The following is a 20,774-nucleotide window of genomic DNA, read 5'->3' as shown; positions in this document are numbered from 1 at the left end:
AATTTAAAAGGACAGTGTCTGATTTTCCGTGACTGTGAATCATCAACTACTGCATGTAAACAAGGGACACCAGTCGGATTTCATGCAAAGAGAGAGCAGACAGTTAGCATAACCTCAAAGTTTTAAAGATGAAGAGGATATTGATGGCTTTATCTGAGATGTCAGTTCACGCACAATCCCTTGATGCATTGCAAATTATGTAATCGAATGATATTTACATATACATATCCAGGGCTGGACTGGGAAGTGAAATCGGCCCGGGATTTTACATAGCAACTGGCCCAAAAGTTGAGCGGGGTGGGGGGTTGGTGGTCCATTCTGCATAATGCGGCGGCTCATTATAGCTTATCGTGGCCCATTTGGCCCATTTCGTGAACGACCCACCGGCCAGCTCGGTTCTCACGAAGGCCAGTCCGCCTCTGAATGGCCCCAAAGTGCGTCGGCCCACTGGGAAAATGCCCGGTATGCCAGACTACCAGTCCAGTCCTGTACATATCAAAATATAAATCGATTGATTTGAAGTAAAGAAATTGCGCCATACACAGTGCATCATGGGGGTGGGCGGAGCTGCAGAACTCTTTTGGCATGATTTGATGTCTGCGGTTCTCTGATTGGTGGATTGTTACCCTTTAGGATCATGGGTAGTGTAGTTCTTTCACCAGGAATTCCATTATTACAATATGATTTTCAGGATCAAAGATCAAAGACTGATGGTTTCAACAGAAGCATATGCCAATGATAACCAACCTCGGTGCTAACGGCGGGTCTGTATTTAATGCTTTATTAGGTAGCGTAACTAGTCGTTCCGCCTATGGAGGAAATGAATGGGATTTTAACTTCCGCAACCCAAACCGCACTCTATTCTAGCTGTATTGTGGTGTATCCACTGCATACTGCAAACGTTTTGTTTTTTGTGAAACGATGGGCATTAAGTAATGATAAAGATAGTATGCTACTCTGATGTCACATGCCCTCATTATATTTCATTGGGTAACCAGTACTGATTTTCAATATAAAAAACAAATTTTACATTTTTTATGTATTTTTGTGCAAACATGCCCAACAAAAATTGGTAAGTCTAATAAAATGAGCAAAAAATGTAAAACTCAAGTTGCATTGTGTGGTGGTGGTGTAGTGGTCTAAGCACATAACTGGTAATCTGGTAATCAGAAGGACGCTGGTTCGATCCCCACAGCCACCACCATTGTGTCTTTGAGTAAGACACTTAACTCCAGGTTGCTCCGGGGGGATTGTCCCTGTAATAAGGGCATCTGTAAGTCGCTTTGGATAAAAGCGTCTGCCAAATGCTTAAATGTAAATGTAAAGTAGAGATTATAAGAGTAGTATTTAGAATAGCTTGTGGCACTGAGGGACAATAGACATTTTCCTTAAAAAGCCTGCCATATCAATTTCTAATCTATGTCCTTTGGGTCTGGGACTTTCTGTTTGTGAACAATGTTGGACGGTGCAGAGCAAAAGGCGTGGTAGGTGTTTGGGAAACATGCATCTTCTGTTTAGTGCCACTAGTGGTGCAGAAATGGCACACTTCACCTTTAAAAAGGCCTCATTTTTGTATTTTGCATCCAGCGGTCGTGACTCACCAGCGCAGGGTACCATGTGGGTTTCTTTTTGTCACTAGTGATGACTCCTTCCACACACACCACCTTGCCGTAAAGTTCTTCGTTCTGTTGCTGATCACCCTCCTCTTCCTCACTGGATGATGAAGATGACTCTTCCTCTCGACTGTGAAGAGAGATTTCACGTGTTAATGCAAAATAAACAACAGACACTGAAAGGTGATGAAGCAGCACTAATAAATCAGATAACACAGATGTCTCTTGATGACGCATTAATACTTTTATAAATTCAGAGTGAAATATCACCTCTGATAAACATAACTACGTGCAGATCTGTTCTTTAATAACAGCGCCATAACTATCACTCATTTTACAAGATTACACTGGTCCTGTTCTTATTTTTGCGAAAGTTTAAGAAGTAAAAAGAAAGGTTTGATTTGGTTTGTTGCAGGGTCTGAACAGAAGGGCTTGGGGCAAAAATGCCACCAAAAGTGAGAAAAATCCCCCTGAAATTCAAAATGTGGGGGCAGAATTTTCCAGTTTTTATTTAAAACATCTGATTTAATTCTTCATATTCTATTCTTAATCTAGATATACACATTATCACCAATTACTACCAATGACCTCTCTACCCCAATACCTGGATTTTCAAAAACCACCACCTTCATAAGAGCAGGACAACTTCCAGTGAAGCCAACTGCAGGAAGGGTATCGACCCTGCTGGAGGCTGCACGGGACTGGAAAATGCAGGTTGATCTGGACAAGAAGCTCATCTTTCCGCCTGAGATATTTACAACTAATCTCAGGCCGGGCCTGATCTTATGGTCAACCTCGCAAAATTCCCTGTGCCATGGGAGACTGCAGTTGGTGAAGCATATGAAAGTAAAAAGGCTGAAGTACTCAGACCTACCAGCCAAGGCAGTACAACGGGGCTGGCGAACCCAGTTGTTCCCCGTAGAGGTTGATTGCAGAGGTTTTGTAGCTACATCTACAACTAGGTTACTGAAGGGGTTGGGAGTCCTTCCGACAAGCCGTCAGGTCGCTGTCAGAGGCTGCTGAGCGAAGCAAAATGGCAAAATGACCAAGAGGGGTAAAAGTGTAGGGGGTCGCACCTGGGATGCCAGGTGTCGCTGTTGAGCCCTTTGGAGGTGTCATGGGCTTATCAATGAAACAGGGTGCCCACCTGATGACCCCAATGAAGTTAGTACCCCTACCCCCCAACTAAGATATCAAGAAAGTGCCGATTATTTTAAGGGATTGTACTATAAATTCCTATAAACTCAACTATACACATTATCACATAAAAACAATTATTTTATGTTGATTTTATGGGTAAGAGGTACCTGTGTATATATATATATATATCCCTGTATATGAATATACAAAGGTATTTCAAAGGTATTTGACATGGAGACGCAAAATGTTCCCAGCCGCAATTGTACAGAGAATGCCGAGGGAAAATTGAAGAGGAGCTTCGCAATGTTTTATACTTTGCAATAACAACTGATTTGTGGACAGACTGAACTATGCAGCCGTATATGAGCTTAACGATCCGCTTCATCGTAGACTGGACATTGTGCAGTCTCTACTGCAGACTTCCTTCTTTCATGAAGACCGCACAGGAGTGATGATAGCACAAAGCTTTAGGGATTTTTACATCTACATAGAGAGAGGTGTAAATGTGCCTCAAGTTGACCGCTCAGTCGGGGTCTGCATAAGAGTCGTGGGCGCCTTCTCAAAAACTTGGAAAAGACAGCGTGAACTGGCCATCGCTCAGGCACAGCTAGGCTTGCCTGCTCATAAGCTCAAAACTGAGACTCCAACCAGATGGGACTATCAGCAACAAATGATTGAAAGCGCTGTAGAGCAGGAGAAAGCTCCAACACAAGTCCTTCAAGCTGACAATAAGACCAGACATTTAGCTCCAACATGGCGGGACATGGATGTTCTTGAATCTGTGAACAAAGCATTGAGCCCTCTTGTGGAGTTCACAGATGCCTTGACTGGAGAACAGTATGTGAGCGTTTCATACTGTGTGTCTGTGCTTCATCTTTTCAATGAGTAGGTTCTTAAGCCACAGGATAATGAGACCCAACTCAAAAAGGACATCAAGTTGAGAATGCTTGAATATTTGAATATCTCCCTAACACTGTTCGGGACGCAGGCACACTCACTCAGTTTAAGTCTTGACCGAAGTATCCTTTGTATTTAGCCAGGCATGGAGTGGTGGTGGTGCAGTGGGCTAAAGCGCATAACTGTTAATCAGAAGGTCGCTGGTTCGATCCCCACAGCCACCACCATTGTGTCCTTGAGTAAGGCATTTAACTCCAGGTTGCTCCGGGGGGATTGTCCCTGTAATAACGGCACTGTAAGTAGCTTTGGATAAAAGCGTCTGCCAAATGCATAAATGTAAATGCATACGCCTAATTTATCCACCAATTCACAATTAGTCTGCTTTAGTTAGGTCAGCCAGAACCCGAAACAGTGATCATGATCTATAACTCTGCCAAAAATACAATGGCATCTACACTAATATTATTCTATTTGTTTTTCTGTCTCAACCTCGGGATTCATATCCATGGATCACGGACAGATCCAGCCCTAAGACTTTATAGATATACCAGTTTAATTTTCTGTTAATACTTGTGTGGCAGGACGGAGGGCGGGGCTGGGTCGTGATCATACACACCCGGTCCCTTAGCAGGCTAATCAAGCCTCCGAGAGGGATAAAGGTCGACTGCGGAGGATTGTGCCGGAAAGAGAGATAGTTTACGGACATGTCCGTCATGTGTGTGTTTGTCTTTTGTTTGAGTTTGAAATTAAACTATTATTTGTATCGTCAAGCCGGTTCTCGCCTCCTCCTTTCCATTGACTGCTTTACAGCATGATTTCCTGTAAAGCTGCTTTGAAACAATGTGTGTTGTGAAAAGTGCTATAAAACTCCAGCTGGTATGGCGAGACCAACCCTCTGGAATGGTGGAGGCAGCACGAGGCCAATTTTCCACGAGTGGCCAACCTGGCAAAAATATATCTCTGCATCCCTGCCACAAGTGCCCCATCAGAGGGGGCGGACTGGCCATAGGGAGAACCAGGAACGGGGCCGAATGGGCCGCAATAAGCTGAAATGGGGCGCCGCGTTATGCAGAACAGCCCACAAAATGGTGCCGCAATATGCCGAAGGGGGCAGCGATATGCAGCAAAGGACAGCGACACCCCCCAGCAACTTTTGGACCAGTTTCTATGTAAAATCCTGGGCCGATGTCTCTTCCCAGTTCGCCCCTGCCCATCAAAGCGGGCTTTCAGCACAAGTGGGAACATGGTCACATGATGCAGATCAGCACTGAAACCCAAGAGAGTTGACCAGCCTGTATTCCTTGCTCACAAATACACTTTTCCATGATTTTAAAGATTTTATAAATTGCAATGACTTTTTCTGTCCTAAAAATCACACTCTTAAAATTCCCAGATTTTCATTGATCATGGGAACCCCGTTTTTAAAAGGTGAATTATTATTATTCTAATCAAAGACACTTCCCTTGCTGAAATCAGTTCACAAGTGGTCACAGGAGACACATTTGTGATGCACGTTAACGTCAGATGTGAACAGCGGTCTGTCTCACCTGACCACTTGTGTTTGGATCACCCATCGGAGTCAAATAAAAGCTGAACAGTATTCAAATGATTCATTTTACAAGATAAGTGCCACCTGTATCACAGCGTTGAGCTGTATATCCTCACAACAGAAGATAGTCCTGTGTCTTCTCTTCACTTCCTGTTAGTTCAGATTAAGATAACAGGTAATTATGCTTCGTTTGCTGAAGAGCTTTTCACTTGCCAATGTTCGATATGGAGCGTGACTCAACAGTCACTCTCAATTATGAGCCAGTGCTTTAATACACCGCCAAAGGAGAGCAAACCTTGTTAACATTAAATGAGCCAATCAAAAGGCTGTGTCACGAATAAACATGACATGATAAAACACAGGGAGTCTTACTCACTCGAACAACAATACAAGAGAGGTGCTTCAACGAGGAGAGAGCGTGAACCAGCAACAAACCTCCCTACTTCAATATATAGGCTTGCATGAGTGCTAATTTTTCTAGTCGACTGTTTATCTACACAATTCTACGAGATGTCAGTGAGTCAGTGATTACTGTATCTAATAGACTCCAGTTTTACTTTATCTTCACTTATAATACACTTCACTGGGACACAGCTTGTGGACAGCATCCCACTGATGTCACCATAAACTAAGATGTCACCGCAATAAGAAGCAGTTCTCGTTTCCAAACCCTAGCTCTGATCCAGAAAAAAGAAAAACCGCACAACCGTGGATTTGCTACGGCCCTCTTTCTAAAACCCTGCACTCCAAAGACACCAAATGAGCTTTATTGAGACCAGGGCTGGACTGGTAATCTGGACTGGGCCTTTTCCTGGGCCGACCAGTGGTGGACTGGCCATCGGGAGAACCGCGCGGGCCGGTGGGTCGGCCGTGAAACGGGTCAAGATTAGCTAAATTGAGCCGCCACGTTATGCAGAACGGACCACAAAACAGCACCGCGATATGTAGTAAAGGTCAGCGAACACCCCCCACACCCCAGCTCAACAACTTTTGGCTCAACAAACAACGCAGTCAGTTGCTATGTAAAATCCCGGGCCGATGACTCAATTTCCATACTTAAGATAACGCACAAATGTATTACTTAAGTAAATTAAAACTACTTAAAGGGGTCATGAAATGCTCTTTTTATAGTTTTATTATCTTCCCTTAGGTCCACTGATAAAGTTTTTTTTGCATTAAAACGGTCATTATTTACATATACATTTGGCAGATGCTTTAATCCAAAGTGACTTACAGTGAGTGCACTTATTACAGGGACAATCCCCCCAGGAGCAAACTGGAGTTAAGTTTTTGTTTGCTGTTTATTTGCATATTTTTGTACAAAATATCTCAACAACCATACTAAATTCAAGATATACACTGATCAGCCACAACATTAAAACCACTGACAGGTGAAGTGAATAACACTGATTATATCATTACAATGGCACCTGTCGAGGGGTGGGATATATTAGGCAGCATGTGAACAGTCAGTTCTTGGAAAATGGGCAAGCGTAAGGATCTGAGCGACTTTGACAAGGGCCAAACTGTGATGGCTAGACGACTGGGTCAGAGCATCTCCAAAACGGCAGGTCTTGTGGGGTGTTCCTGGTATGCAGTGGTTAGTACTAGGGATGGCCATTTTTGTCAATTTCTTATTTCGATCATTGATAGGTCTCAAAAAACGAGTACTTGAGGGGAGGGCATATGCTGCATCAATGTTATCGAAAAAGAAACATCTGAAATAGAATAGCTGCATGAGGTGAAGCTGAAGAATAAATGAACACCAGTAAACTGAAGCACCTTCTATGACGCATCCTATGAGATTAATCAGATATCCTAGATACACAACATAAACGTAACATTACAACTTCAACTGCACAAAAGGATGCAAATGCAGTTACGTGCTATAGTCAGAGAGTGTAACTCCCGTTGTGGATGCGCTCTTCTAACAGCGCGCTGAAACACGGGCAAGCAAAAATTATTCACAACATTCTATAGTGTTCTCATAATGTTATGTATATTTCTGATTAAAGTATTTTCATCTACTTTATCAAGTGATTGCTGACATCGCCTATACACTCACCTAGAACTTTATTAGGAACAGTATGGTCCTATAACATAGTTCCCAATATGGTCTTCTGCTGTCGTAGCCCCTTCGCCTCAAGGTTCGATGTGTTTGCATTCTTAGATGCTATTCTGCACACTACAAATGTACAGAGTGGTTATCTGAGTTACTGTAGCCTTTCTGTCAGCTCAAACCTGTCTGGCCATTCTCCGTTGACCTTTTTCATCAACAATGTGTTTCTGTCCACAGAACTGCCGCTGACTGTATGTTTTTTGTTTTTGGCACCATTCTGAGTAAACTCTAGAGACTATAGTGTCTGTTGTGCATGAAAATCCAAGGAGATCAGCAGTTATACCAGTCAAACCAGCCTGTCTGGCACCAACAATCATGCCAACAATTTTCCCTATTGTGATGGTTGATGTGAACATTAACTGAAGCTCCTGACCCATATTTGCGTGATTTTATGCAGTGCATTGCCGCCACATGATTGGCTGATTAGATAATCAAATGAATAAGTAGGTGTACAGGTGTTCCTAATAAAGTTCTAGGTGAGTGTATATATATATATTGGCTAAAATGATGACATTTTACTCGGAGTAAAACTGACTTAAATTATTGAACAACACATGATGATTATTGATGAATTATGAATATAATTTAAAGGATATTTTCAACACAAGATAAAAACCGTGACAAAAAGGTGTTGATTTTCATCGTCTCTCCGAATATAGGCTATTTCTGTAATACTAAACCTTAATTCTGCGTTCGTTATTGTAAGTAAAACTAGAGCCAATTCATTTGTTTTATTATATATTATCTTATAAATGCTTCTAATTTATTTAATATTACTTTTCTCTGTGTTTTTATTATCAGATGCGATTTAAAAATGCACACACACATGATTGCTTTTAGGCTACTTTATTCAACTGTTATTTTTTAATTAAACGTTGTCTTCAATATTACTTTAGCAGCGTATTTCAACTGTGCTTTTGAAACAACAACAAAAACGAACAGCTTAGTTTTTATTTTCAAAGCTACAGAAAAAAGGTTTAACAAGTTTAAACTGCTCATTGTAAATAAAACAGACAGGATGATTTATAAAACTCAAAACAAAAACATCCTGTATATTTTTGTTCAAAAAGAGTCGTCGGACTACCTGCACAGGTGAGAGGCGTGTGCGGGGTCTATTCACAATTAGGCCGGCGGTGGAAAAAACGTGCTCCGCTGGAACAGATGTCGCAGGAACAGCGAAGTACAATGCTTATCTTGTAAACCGATTCTCATTTACCTTCCACCACAGAAAATGATCCTGTTTACGGAGATCCATGGCTCACTGAAGTAACTATAGATTTCGTTGTCACACGAACAAAAATTACTCGCGCCGTAATCCTCACCTAAAAGCGTAATTGCTGCTCCATCAGGCTGAGAGTCACTTTGTATGGGTGTGACAGAATTTGTAACCGTTTTGTAAAGCTGTTTCAGATGCTCCTTTACTCTCTCTCTCTCTCTCTCAAAGCTCTGTCTCAAGAAACTTCAGATGTTTGTGTCTTGGATCCAATGTTGTGACAGTACTGGATAAGTTTGTGTTCAGGTACTTTCTGCTGTTGTTGTTTCTGGCTACGTTGCATTTCTGTCTGACGGTAAAAGATGCGATGCTTGTCCGAGTTGCCTCGCTGATATCGCAAGATATTTTATGTACAAATACTAGATGATAACGCATTGTACTTGTGGTACATTTGTGTAACCGTTTGGCGCAGCACATCTTGCATTGAATTGTATTTGCATCTATTTTGTCGAATTGACAAAATATTGTGCATCACTATGCATCTTTGAAGCCATGTTTCTCTGTTCTTTGGTCTGGACTTTGGACCGCACGCTCTGGCAACGCTAACCAATGGTGCCGCCCAAAATTCTGCTATAACCAATCAGAAAAAATGTGCTGTCACGTTCGAGTACTTGAGTACAATTGCCCATCCCTAGTTAGTACCTAGCAAAAGTGATCCAAGGAAGGACAACCGGTGAACCGGCGACAGGGTCATGAGTGCCCAATGCTCATTGATGCGCGTGGGGAGCGAAGGCTAGCTCATCTATTCCAATCACACAGAAGAGCTGTAGCACAAATTGGGGCTACAAACGTAATGCTGGCCGTGATAGAAAGGTGTCAGAACACACAGTGCATCGTAGCTTGCTGCGTATGGGGCTGGGAAGCCGCAGACTGGTCAGAGTGCCCATGCTGACCCCTGTCCACTGCCGAAAGTGCCTACAATGGGCACAAGAGCGTCAGAACGGGACCATTGAGCAATGGAAGAAGGTGGCCTGGTCTGATGAATCAGGTTTTCTTTTAGATCATGTGGACTGCCGGGTGTGTGTGTGTGTGTGTCATTTACCAGGGGAAGAGATGGCAGTAGGATGCACCATGGGAAGAAGGCAGGCCGTCGGAGGCTGTGAGATGCTCTGGGCAATGATCTGCTGGGAAACCTTGGGTCCTGGCATTCATGTGGATGTTACTTTGACACATACCACCTACTTAAAGATTGCTGCAGACCACGTAAACCCCTTCATGGCAATGGTATTCCCTGATGGCAGTGGCCTCTTTCAGCAGGATATTGCGCCCTGCCACACTGCAGAAATTGTTCCGAATTGGTTTGAGGAACATGATGAAGAGTTCAAGGTGTTGCCCTGGCCTCCACATTCTGCAGATCTCAGTCCGATTGAGCATCTATGGGATGTAATGGACCAACAAGTCCGATCCATGGAGGCCCCACCTCACAACTTACAGGACTTAAAAGATCTGATGCTAACATCTTGGTGCCAGATACCACAGGACACCTTCAGGTCTTGTAGAGTCCATGCCTCGACAGGTTAAAGCTGTATTGGTGGCAGGAGGGGGACCTACACAATATTAGGCAGGTAGTTTTAATGTTGTGGCTCATCGGTGATTTCTCTCAGCAGTGTTGTAGTCAAGTCACTAGATCTCAAGTCCAAGTCACCAATGTTGTCCCAATATTTGTATGAATAAACAGTTATTTTGCGTTATAATAGATTAGAGAGTACACATGTCATGTTTTGAGTGGCACACACACTTTCTGAACGAGAGCAGGGAGATGAGAGTGCGCGTCCAGTTTTGAGTGAAAGCATTGGAAATCCATGTGCGAGCGTAGAGGTTTACGCTCGCACAACTGGTACATGGCTTGATATGCATGTTGTCTCATGCTATAAAAAGGCAGAACGCAAAAGTTAATGGTTGTAATGAGTCCTCTCCTCCAAGTCAGAATGCAAGTCCAAGTCCGAGTCATTAGTGTTCAAGTCCGAGATGAGCCGAGTCATCAATATTGTGACTCAAGTCCGAGTCATTAGTGTTCAAGTCCGAGACAAGTCACGAGTCATCAATATCGTGACTCAAGTCTGAGTCATTAGTGTTCAAGTCCGAGATGAGTCACGAGTCATCAATATTGTGACTCAAGTCTGAGTCATTAGTGTTCAAGTCCGAGACAAGTCACGAGTCATCAATATCGTGACTCAAGTCTGAGTCATTAGTGTTCAAGTCCGAGACAAGTCACGAGTCATCAATATCGTGACTCAAGTCCGAGTCATTAGTGTTCAAGTCCGAGACAAGTCACGAGTCATCAATATCGTGACTCAAGTCTGAGTCATTAGTGTTCAAGTCCGGGATGAGTAATGAGTCATCAATATTGTGACTCAAGTCTGAGTCATTAGTGTTCAAGTCCGAGACAAGTCACGAGTCATCAATATCGTGACTCAAGTCTGAGTCATTAGTGTTCAAGTCCGAGACAAGTCACGAGTCATCAATATCGTGACTCAAGTCCGAGTCATTAGTGTTCAAGTCCGGGATGAGTAATGAGTCATCAATATCGTGACTCAAGTCCGAGTCATTAGTGTTCAAGTCCGGGATGAGTCACGAGTCATCAATATCGTGACTCAAGTCTGAGTCATTAGTGTTCAAGTCCGGGATGAGTAATGAGTCATCAATATCGTGACTCAAGTCCGAGTCCTGGACTCGAGTAATACAACACGGTCTCTGAGTCTAGTGCGGTCACAGGGTTACATTCATATCTTTCTGGGAGTAGTTTTGAATTTGTGACTGCTGGCCGATGGATTAAAGAGCTAGAGCTTTTTTCTTTGGGTAGGTCACTTGCTCAAAAATGGGGCTGGTGTTAACAGGGTTAAGAAAGTGATTTTTGCTGTGTAAAACAAGTGCAACTCTAATCATGTGACATACTCAACACCTCGGACTAGTTGACTAGCCTGTGCAAACCCTAACTTCATAATCTAGTATGATCCTTCAAAATTATTTTGGCTTGCTAAAGTTCCTACACGGGCAGTCACGACTGACAGATAACAGTGAGGTCACGCCTCTCGCCGACACAAACAACGGCTCCCACTCAAGGCAACCACTATTTGAACCGAGTGAGGAAAAACACAGGATTTACTCTGACTCGCATCAGGGGGGGTTCAGAATTCCAGGGCAGAGCTTGATCCATTTGTGCGACTACTAAAAGAAGGGATCTAAGTTACTACAGAAAACACAGTGTGATCGGTATTCCCAGATGGAGCCTCCACATCCCTTGAGAGACAAAACCGAGAACCTCATACGCAGCATCCTTCTGGTGAGGAGTGTTTATCTGTGGTCTAGCGGAGCTGCATGATGCACAAAAACACAATAGAAAATAAACGATAGAAAACACACTCACATAGGTTTGGACCGTCTGCCTCCACGGCTTCCTTTTTTGCCGATGACAGGTGTGCCGAAGTGTTCAGGGTTCGTAAGAGGAAGCCGGTCGAGTGTCTGGAAGAGAAAGCAGAGATAAGATTCACTGAACGTTCTGACTAGTTAACTGAATAGTTTACAAACACAGATGTGTTGAGCATAGATAAAACACGGTCATCTTAAAATCAGCTGGGAATGTGACATCTATTGAGAGCATCTATGAAATATGAGACGCAGCACAGTTTTGGGTAATTCCTATTCTATGCTGTATATTTTCCTGTCGCCATCGCAGATGTCTTAATATATTGGATTGAATATTGAACTCACAGTTTTTTAAGATTTTCAAAGTTTTCTTTAGTCTCAATATTACAATGTGATGGGTGTGTCTTCCCATTTGGGTAATTTTATGTCCCAGGGGTTGATTTTTTTTATTAAAACAAACTTTTACAAACAAATGTTTACTTTTTTATTTTTGTTACATGAACATTAAAACTGAATTTTTAACCAGGCTGTCACCATTTATTTTTGGTACTTTTCAAATGTCTTATGTATGGATTTCCTGCTTTAGCCTTGACCCCGACTTTCAATATTAAACTATGAAAAATCATCAATAAAATACAAATTATTAAATGTTTAATACGATGACAATCTAAACAAAGAGTAAATGAACAAACCATTTTAGTGTTTATTGTGTAAAAATTATTTCTATACATTTTTCAAAATCACACACAACTAGTTTTATAATTTTTTAAGTCAGTGTACTTGTTAACCAAGTGCACAAAAGTGTGAGTGAAAAGCATGCTTGAGATTAAATATGAGACAAAACAAAGAAAAATCAAGGGAAATTTCACTTTTAGGCCATCATTTCCAATCAAGCTGTAATTTTGCGAAATATTTAGTGTTAAATTACGGGGGAAAAAGTGTGAAAATAGTAATTATTTAGACGTATATTTAGGATACATTAAAGGTTAGCTATGAAATTAGCCTTGGCGAGACAAAAACATAAATAATATAATTCCCATCAGCATCCTTTCTAGCACAGAATTCTATTAAACACAAACCAGAATTTGAGATGTGCTGGAAATGACATAAATCTCCTGTGATGCATGGATTAGGGATCTGCATCTCCATAACTGAGGCTGATGCGATACACATCTCGATGCATAGCCAGCGATACGATACATTAAAGATACATATGAAGCCGCGCTACTGATGCAATGAGATACGATTCACCCCATTACGATGCAGTGCGATCCGATTTCGATTCAATGCAATGCGATGCAATGGGACAAAATATGATGCTATGCAATTCAACATGGTACAGATAGTTTGCTTTTATTTCTTTGGTTCAGATAGACAGTAAATCATAAATTAACTTAAGTGCCTTCTGATTTCTAACGCATGGACCTTTCACAAAAAGGCCTTCGTAGTGCAGTTCACACATTTAACAGTGACACAATTTAAGGATGCTCAGGGATAAACAATGAAGAAATGTTCCGTAACTTGCCAGCAGACGAATGTGCTTTCATGTCGGCGCTTCAAGTGTGTTGTTAAATTAGTCGTACTGCATGTGCATGACATATATTGGGCCAGGGCCAGTGGTGGCTCAGCTGTTAAGGCTCTGGGTTACTGACTGAAAGGTCGGGGGTTCAAGCTCCAGCACTGCCAAGATACCACTGTTGGGCCCTTGAGCAAGGCCCTTGACCCTATCTGCTCCAAGGGCACTGTTTCATGGCTGACCCTGAACTCTGACCCCAGCTTAGTTGGGATATGTGAAAACAACTGCATGTCATTGGCTCTGTACCTATACTCTGCACAATGACAATAAAGTTGAACCTTAAACTGCATGGGTTTATCAAAATCTCCATCTCTTTTATAAAACCCAAAGTGTTTCCAAAAAAACGGATTTGTAATTATTTGAACATATTATTATATGTTCAGTGTCGATATCATTCAGTTTGAACACTAAACCCAAAACACCTACAGCACAATAGATCACAATAGCCAGGGCATTTACCTTATTCTGATGACCTGCACTGAATGGAGTCTGTTTTGCATAATCCGGGCAGTAGCTGCTGGTAGCTAGCCTCAAACACTGCTAGCTTCGCAATTACGCGCTCTGTTCTCAGAAGCCCTTGGAAGGCGCAAACATAGTTGTCATGGCAACCGAATAAACAAAAATCTCACCTGGTCAAAATTTACTCGTCGAGTGCAAGTCAGAAAGAAACTAAAAGAAGGAAAGACATTATAATTTTTTTTATAAAAATGTAACGAAACACGTTTAAATTTTGTGCGATCTACCAGCATTGCCTTTGCGATCGACGGATTAGGCAACCCTGTTCTATGTGACTCTCAGCACACGCCTCGGTCTCTGTAGTGTTGTGATACGTCATGTTCACGTAGCAGCAGTGGTGATGAGAGAACGCGCTTGAGAAACCGTTTAGAGGAGAAATCAATCTACATATAAAATATTGGTCACAAATTATTGGGCTATTTTCTAAATAATAAAAGTATTGATTATATATAAATAAATAGTTTTTTACCTATGCATATGTGTTAGAAACGATGCAAATGCCAACTTGTATCCGATGCACACTTTTTTTAAATCAATGCATCGTATCGGTAAGTTTTATGCCGATGCACCGATGCGAATCGGTGAGTCTTACCATCCCTAGCATGTATACATACACTGATGGACATTGTTAAAAGACAAATAAAAAAATTAGCGAGAGTGTGAGAAATTATTTGACGAGACTTTACTTTCTAGAAGTCCACGTTTAAAGTGCCTGAAGTTAAGGAAACACCCATATATTCATCGTTACATTGTTACAGCATGACAGGAATGATCCATGTACTGTCGATCTGAAAGAAAGGCAGCAAGTGTCTTCATGTAAAAGAGTTTGCAGGCGTTGTAAAGGAATGAAAATGCATAAGGACACAGATGACTTGCCTCACTCTCAGCGAAGTGTCGCGCTCCTTTCAGACAGAGAGATGAACGCCGGAGGGTCTTCTCATCACCGTCATCAAACACTGAGCACAGGAGAGAAAGAGAGAGCGAGATATCAGACTACAACAAGATTACATGAGATCACGTCTCTTTTAAAAGGACAGCGTGCACTCAAGCCACCCACTGCTTTTATAGTTGATGACAAACATTCACTACACTGCGGAAACACAGCACGAGTGTTTGAAACAATAGAGAGGAAAACGACCCAACATCTCCACCCGACTGTCTGTCTCACTCTCCAACACGCTGCTATAAACAAAAGCAAACCATTGAGGAGGCACTATCATCTCCGTCCCAAAAAGACAGCATGTGTGTTAATGTTTGGATTTTACATTTATCTTAATTCAACACTTTCACAGTGAAGTATATTAACAACTACTGATGGGATTAATTTAAGAAACAAATAATTTTTTTTAATATTTCTTCATTTTATAAGTCATGTTTTTTAATAAAAAAAATGTATATGTATATATATATACACATGTGTGTGTGTGTGTGTGTGTGTGTGTGTGTGTGTGTGTATATATATATATATATTAGGGCTGTCAATTCCATTTTTTTTATAAAATTAATTACATGGTGTGCCGATTAATTAATCTAATCACAATTAAATCACATATAAAAATATTTGCTGAGAAAGCCCCTCAAATAACAATAATTCAACATATAATAATGAAATAATTATCCATCCATCCATCCATCCATCTTCATCCGCTTATCCGAAGTCGGGTCGCGGGGGCAGCTGCTCCAGCAGGGGGCCCCAAACTTCCCTATCCCGAGCCACATTAACCAGCTCTGACTGGGCGACCCCGAGGTGTTCCCAGGCCAGTGTGGAGATGTAATCTCTCCACCTAATCCTGGGTCTTCCCCAAGGCCTCCTCCCAGCTGGACGTGCCTGAAACACCTCCCTAGGGAGGCGGCCAGGGGCATCCTTACCAGATGCCCAAACCACCTCAACTGACTCCTTTCAACGCAAAGGAGCAGCGGCTCTACTCCGAGCTCCTCACGGATGACTGAGCTCCTCACCCTATCTCTAAGGGAGAAGCCCGCCACCCTTCTGAGGAAGCCCATTTCGGCCGCTTGTACTCGCGACCTAGTTCTTTCGGTCATGACCCAGCCTTCATGACCATAGGTGAGGGTAGGAACAAAAATTGACCGGTAGATCGAGAGCTTTGCCTTCCAGCTCAGCTCTCTTTTCGTCACAACGGTGCGATAGAGCGAGTGCAATACCGCCCCCGCTGCCCCGATTCTCCGGCCAACCTCCCGCTCCATTGTCCCCTCACTCGTGAACAAGACCCCGAGGTACTTGAACTCCTTCACTTGGGGCAATACCTCCAATAAATGAAATAATTATAAATAGCTATATTTAAATAATTACATATAATATATATATATATATATTTATCAGGGATAGGACGATATGTTTATCTCATGTTTCGGTTCGATATACAATATGAGGTTCATGACGCAATATAATCTCAATTCGATATAATAACACTTAAATGACAAAATATTACAAAAATATTATATTTTCAGAAAAATGTTTGAGCAAAATGCTTATTATAATTTCTCATCAAAATAAAGTTATTTAATACTCAATATAAATGCTCAAAGTTTAAATAATAAGAGTTGCTCATATACGTTTCTCTATAAGAAAAGATCACAAATAAATAAAAATCTGGCTACATTCAGGCTGATCAGGTCTGAAAAAAGTATGTGAAAATGTATATTTACGTTTTAATCATTTGTTTGTAATCGTTATTATAATAACAATTTTACTTCGTGAAAATACAAAAATTCAACATTATATTAATACATTTTATATCATGAAATTGTATATATAATAATGATATGAGCTATCACTGTTTGAAATAATATGTACAATTTACACGTAATAACATTGACATTCATTCGTATAAGAAACGCTAAAAAGGTTACTGTCACTTTAAGAGTTTAACGGGCTAACGGTGTTCCGGTTCAATGAGAATCTCTCGGTTTATATAGCGCATCCATGCAGTGTAGAGATTAAAATGTATACTTCTTTTAACTTTTATATCTGCCTGTAAAGAACAGATTATATTAAGACACATTATTCAATGAAAGGGGAGTCGCCTCATCTTTGATGGACACACATTACACGGAGGAAATTATCCGCTTTAATATTAACACTAAGGTGATTTTCCAGGTATTCCAGTGCTTTCATCTCTATAAGCTAAATTGAAGCACTTAAAGGACCTTGTGTGAACCCTGTAAACAGTGTCGAAAAAAGCACAGCAGGTGTAAAGTCAAGCGATAGAGAGATTATGATGTTTACGGGCCATTTTATTTATGATTACATGGACAGAAAGCAATGTAGCAAATTATGAAGTTATGCCACGATATGGCAAATTTTTAGGGTTGGCGATATACTGAAATTCGATATATCGTTGCATCCCTAATATATATTCAAAAAATATATATTAAAATGCATTACATTAATGAGGCATATGAGTAAAGCATTGATAAGACGACACAAAAAGCGGCTTTAGAATCCAACATATTGTTTATTTGCATATTATTGAACATAAGCCTTTCATTGGCCTACAGTTCACAGCAATACATTCTGCAATTGAATTTGTCAATCAACGTGAGATTTATTATAAGGACTTTTCAAAGGATGCGTCAATGTACACCTGCATCAGACGGACACTTTGAGCATATCACTTTGGTGTAGTTTAATACGTTTTGTTAACCTAAGTTCAGATTTGCGCTCCATCAAGCTGTGTTTTGAACACAAGAATGCATCCTCGTGATGTCTGATGTCGGTATGTGTGGTTTGTTCTCTGTATAATCTGCATGTTGTGATACAGCTGGAGTTTCACTTACTGCCCCCTGGAGAAAACAGGTGGTACTACAAGCTTGAATTGCTCAGGAATCTTCCTTATTATGGTCTGGGGACACGATTAATTGCATTACATTTTTTAACGCGTTATTTTTTACATAATGAATTATCAAGTTAAATCGACAGCCCTATATATATGTATATTAGGGCTGTCAATCGATAAAAAATTTGAATTGAATTAATTACATGGCGTCTCGATTAATTAATCGTGATTAATCGCATACAAAAATATTTGCTGAGAAAGCCCCTAATATAACAATAATTCAATATATAATGATGAAATAATTATAAATAGCTATATTTAAATATTTAACAATTATACAATACTATACTATAATCAGATAATTATAATGCATTACATTCTTGTAGCAGAAGAGTTCATCATTGATAAAACGATACAAAAAACAACATTAGAATATAATGTATTGTTTACTACCATATTATTGATCATAAGTCAATCATTGACACACAGTTCACAGCAATCCATTACACAAGTGAATTTATCAATCAGAGATTTATTATGAGGGCTTGTTTAGGGACCGTCAATGTACACCTGTAGTGTCTCAGGTGTGTCACATCATAAACACAAATTTTTAGGTCAACTGTGTCAAATTAAATATAGTTTAATACTTAGAACGCATCTTGAGATCTCTTAGTTCAGATTTGCGCTCCTTCAAGTGTTTTGAACGCAAGAACATAACGTATGTTTGTGTTGCTGCAGATGGTTGTTTTCTTCACTGTATAAACTGTGTGTTGCTCACACAGCTGAAGTTTCACTTACTGCCCTCTGGAGTAAACCGGTGGTACTACAAGCATTTCTCAGGAATCTTCCTTATTACAATCCGGGGGCATTACGTTGAATTAATTATTTTTTTTTATCACACTGAATTAAGACGTTAAATCGACAGCCCTAATATTAAATAAAACTTCAAAACAAACCAATTTGTTTTAACAGGAACCGGGTTTGAACAAGAATGTGGTCACAGACTTTTGGACCCGACTGTACATGAACGACTGAGAGGATGTTTGGCTTAATTAGAAACTTTATGGACTTACCGACGGTGTACAAACTAGCGTCTGTGAGTTTGTTGATGGTTGCCTCCTGGTAGATACCGTCCTGGTTCTTTGCTTCAACCACAGCGCCCACCTATAAGCCGGAAAAATAGCAAAACTCATTCAGACATATGTAAACAGCTTTTGTGCCACTGCAGTCTTGACTTGCTGAAATTGAATATGCGACTCCATTCGGTATTTAAACACAGAAGATTGTGATAACTTGTCTGATAACTGAATGATTACTGTATATAAGTAACATGATATATACATAGTACTCCAAGGTATTAAGGGTTAATCTCAAAAAGACGGCTTAGAGAAAATGAAGTCTATTTTTAAGTCCATGAATGTTTTTTTTTCATAACATTTAAGCACATTTACACCTAAATTCTCATCACTTTAATCGGTTTATATACAGTATATGTACAGGTTATACTATATACACTTATGCTATTAATATTTACACAGAGGAAACCCAACTTTATATTTCTTCAAACACAACGAACATTTAAAATTTTCCAAATGAACAGAGTGTATCAATGAAATCAAAGATTGGATGGCCAGAAATGTCCTTCTACTCAATTCCGACAAAACAGAGGCACTAATTATTGGACCAAAAACCTCTAAAAAATAAGCCGCTAAATTATAATTTGACTGTCAATGGATGTACTGTTACATCATCTTCTACAATGAAGAACTTAGGTGTTATATTTGATACCAATCTGTCCTTTGAAAATCACATTTTCAATGTTTGTAGAACAGGATTCTTCCACCTCAGAAATATTGCTAAATTACGACACATGTTCTCTGTATATATATATATATACACACACACACACATAAATGTAAATGTAAATTTACACTTACATTTATGCATTTGGCAGATGCTTTTATCCAAAGCGACTTACAGTGCACTTATTACAGGGACAATCCCCCCGGAGCAACCTGGAGTTAAGTGCCTTACTCAAGGACACAACGGTGGTGGCTGTAGGGATCGAACCAGTGACCTTCTGATTACCAGATTACCACTTATGTGCTTTAGACCACTACACTACCACCACTCCATACATACATACATACACTTTCTTTCTTTTTACACGTTTTTAATTTCAGGGTTAAAAATGACCTGGACATGTTTTTGGAGATTCAGCCTTGATAATAACATTGGCACTTTTTTTGTTATTATACTTCACGTGTAAACAAACGACCTGGAAATACCACAAAATACCAATAGTTCTGTGTATTTTGTGTAAGTCTGTATTTGAAATGTCTTTTCAGATGAGTTAACTGTTAAAACTTTCTTTTTAAAACATTCAGGAGCAAATTTCAGAAAAATAATTACTAAGTGCTTAAATCAAACATTTCTGCCAGACATTGCCAAGATTTTTTCATTATTAGAAGAGCTGGTGGAGGCAGCCTGCAGAGAATAATTACTGTCATATTCATAATCACAGCAACAGATGTAACGGCTGGCGTGTCAGGAGATAATTTAAATTATTTGAACAAAAAAAAAAAGAAGATTTCAATGCAATACACAAAATAAATAGAGGATGATACAGATGACTGGCGTAGTCGGCACAATCATGAAACTTCAAACAACATTGTGGCCAAATCAGGTGTGACACGATACAGCGACAAGCAATAAATCTTGAATCTTCCATCTTAATCAGAGCTTTTGTTCTTACCAGCCGTGACAAGCCAATTGTGACAAGACATTTTGTCAGTCGACTACTTTCTATTTTTGTCGTATCGCACTAGGTAGCTTCTACTGCAAATATCTTTGATCCAAATCACCTCAATTCACTACAAAAATTATGTTTATTTTAAAAATAACGAATGAACCTGCATGACATTCTGG

General features: G+C 40.3%; 1 protein-coding gene across 2 annotated transcripts in view; it reads right to left on the bottom strand.

The window, feature by feature from the left end:
- Positions 1 to 20,774, bottom strand: part of LOC127660563 (AT-rich interactive domain-containing protein 4B-like) — a 109,328-nt gene that overhangs the window by 39,260 nt on the left and 49,294 nt on the right. For both annotated transcript variants that reach the window (XM_052150890.1, XM_052150891.1), the window contains exons 5-8: positions 18,920 to 19,010; positions 14,926 to 15,005; positions 11,959 to 12,053; positions 1,602 to 1,743 (exon numbers count right to left, since the gene is read on the bottom strand). In XM_052150890.1, coding sequence (XP_052006850.1) covers positions 1,602 to 1,743; positions 11,959 to 12,053; positions 14,926 to 15,005; positions 18,920 to 19,010 — 408 coding nt within the window. The remainder of the gene's footprint in view (positions 1 to 1,601; positions 1,744 to 11,958; positions 12,054 to 14,925; positions 15,006 to 18,919; positions 19,011 to 20,774) is intronic.

The sequence above is a fragment of the Xyrauchen texanus genome, chromosome 20 (genome assembly GCF_025860055.1).
Source record: "Xyrauchen texanus isolate HMW12.3.18 chromosome 20, RBS_HiC_50CHRs, whole genome shotgun sequence".
Lineage (NCBI taxonomy): Eukaryota > Metazoa > Chordata > Actinopteri > Cypriniformes > Catostomidae > Xyrauchen > Xyrauchen texanus.
The sequence above is the reverse complement of the archived record's forward strand: the minus strand, read 5'-3'. Positions and strand labels throughout refer to the sequence as shown.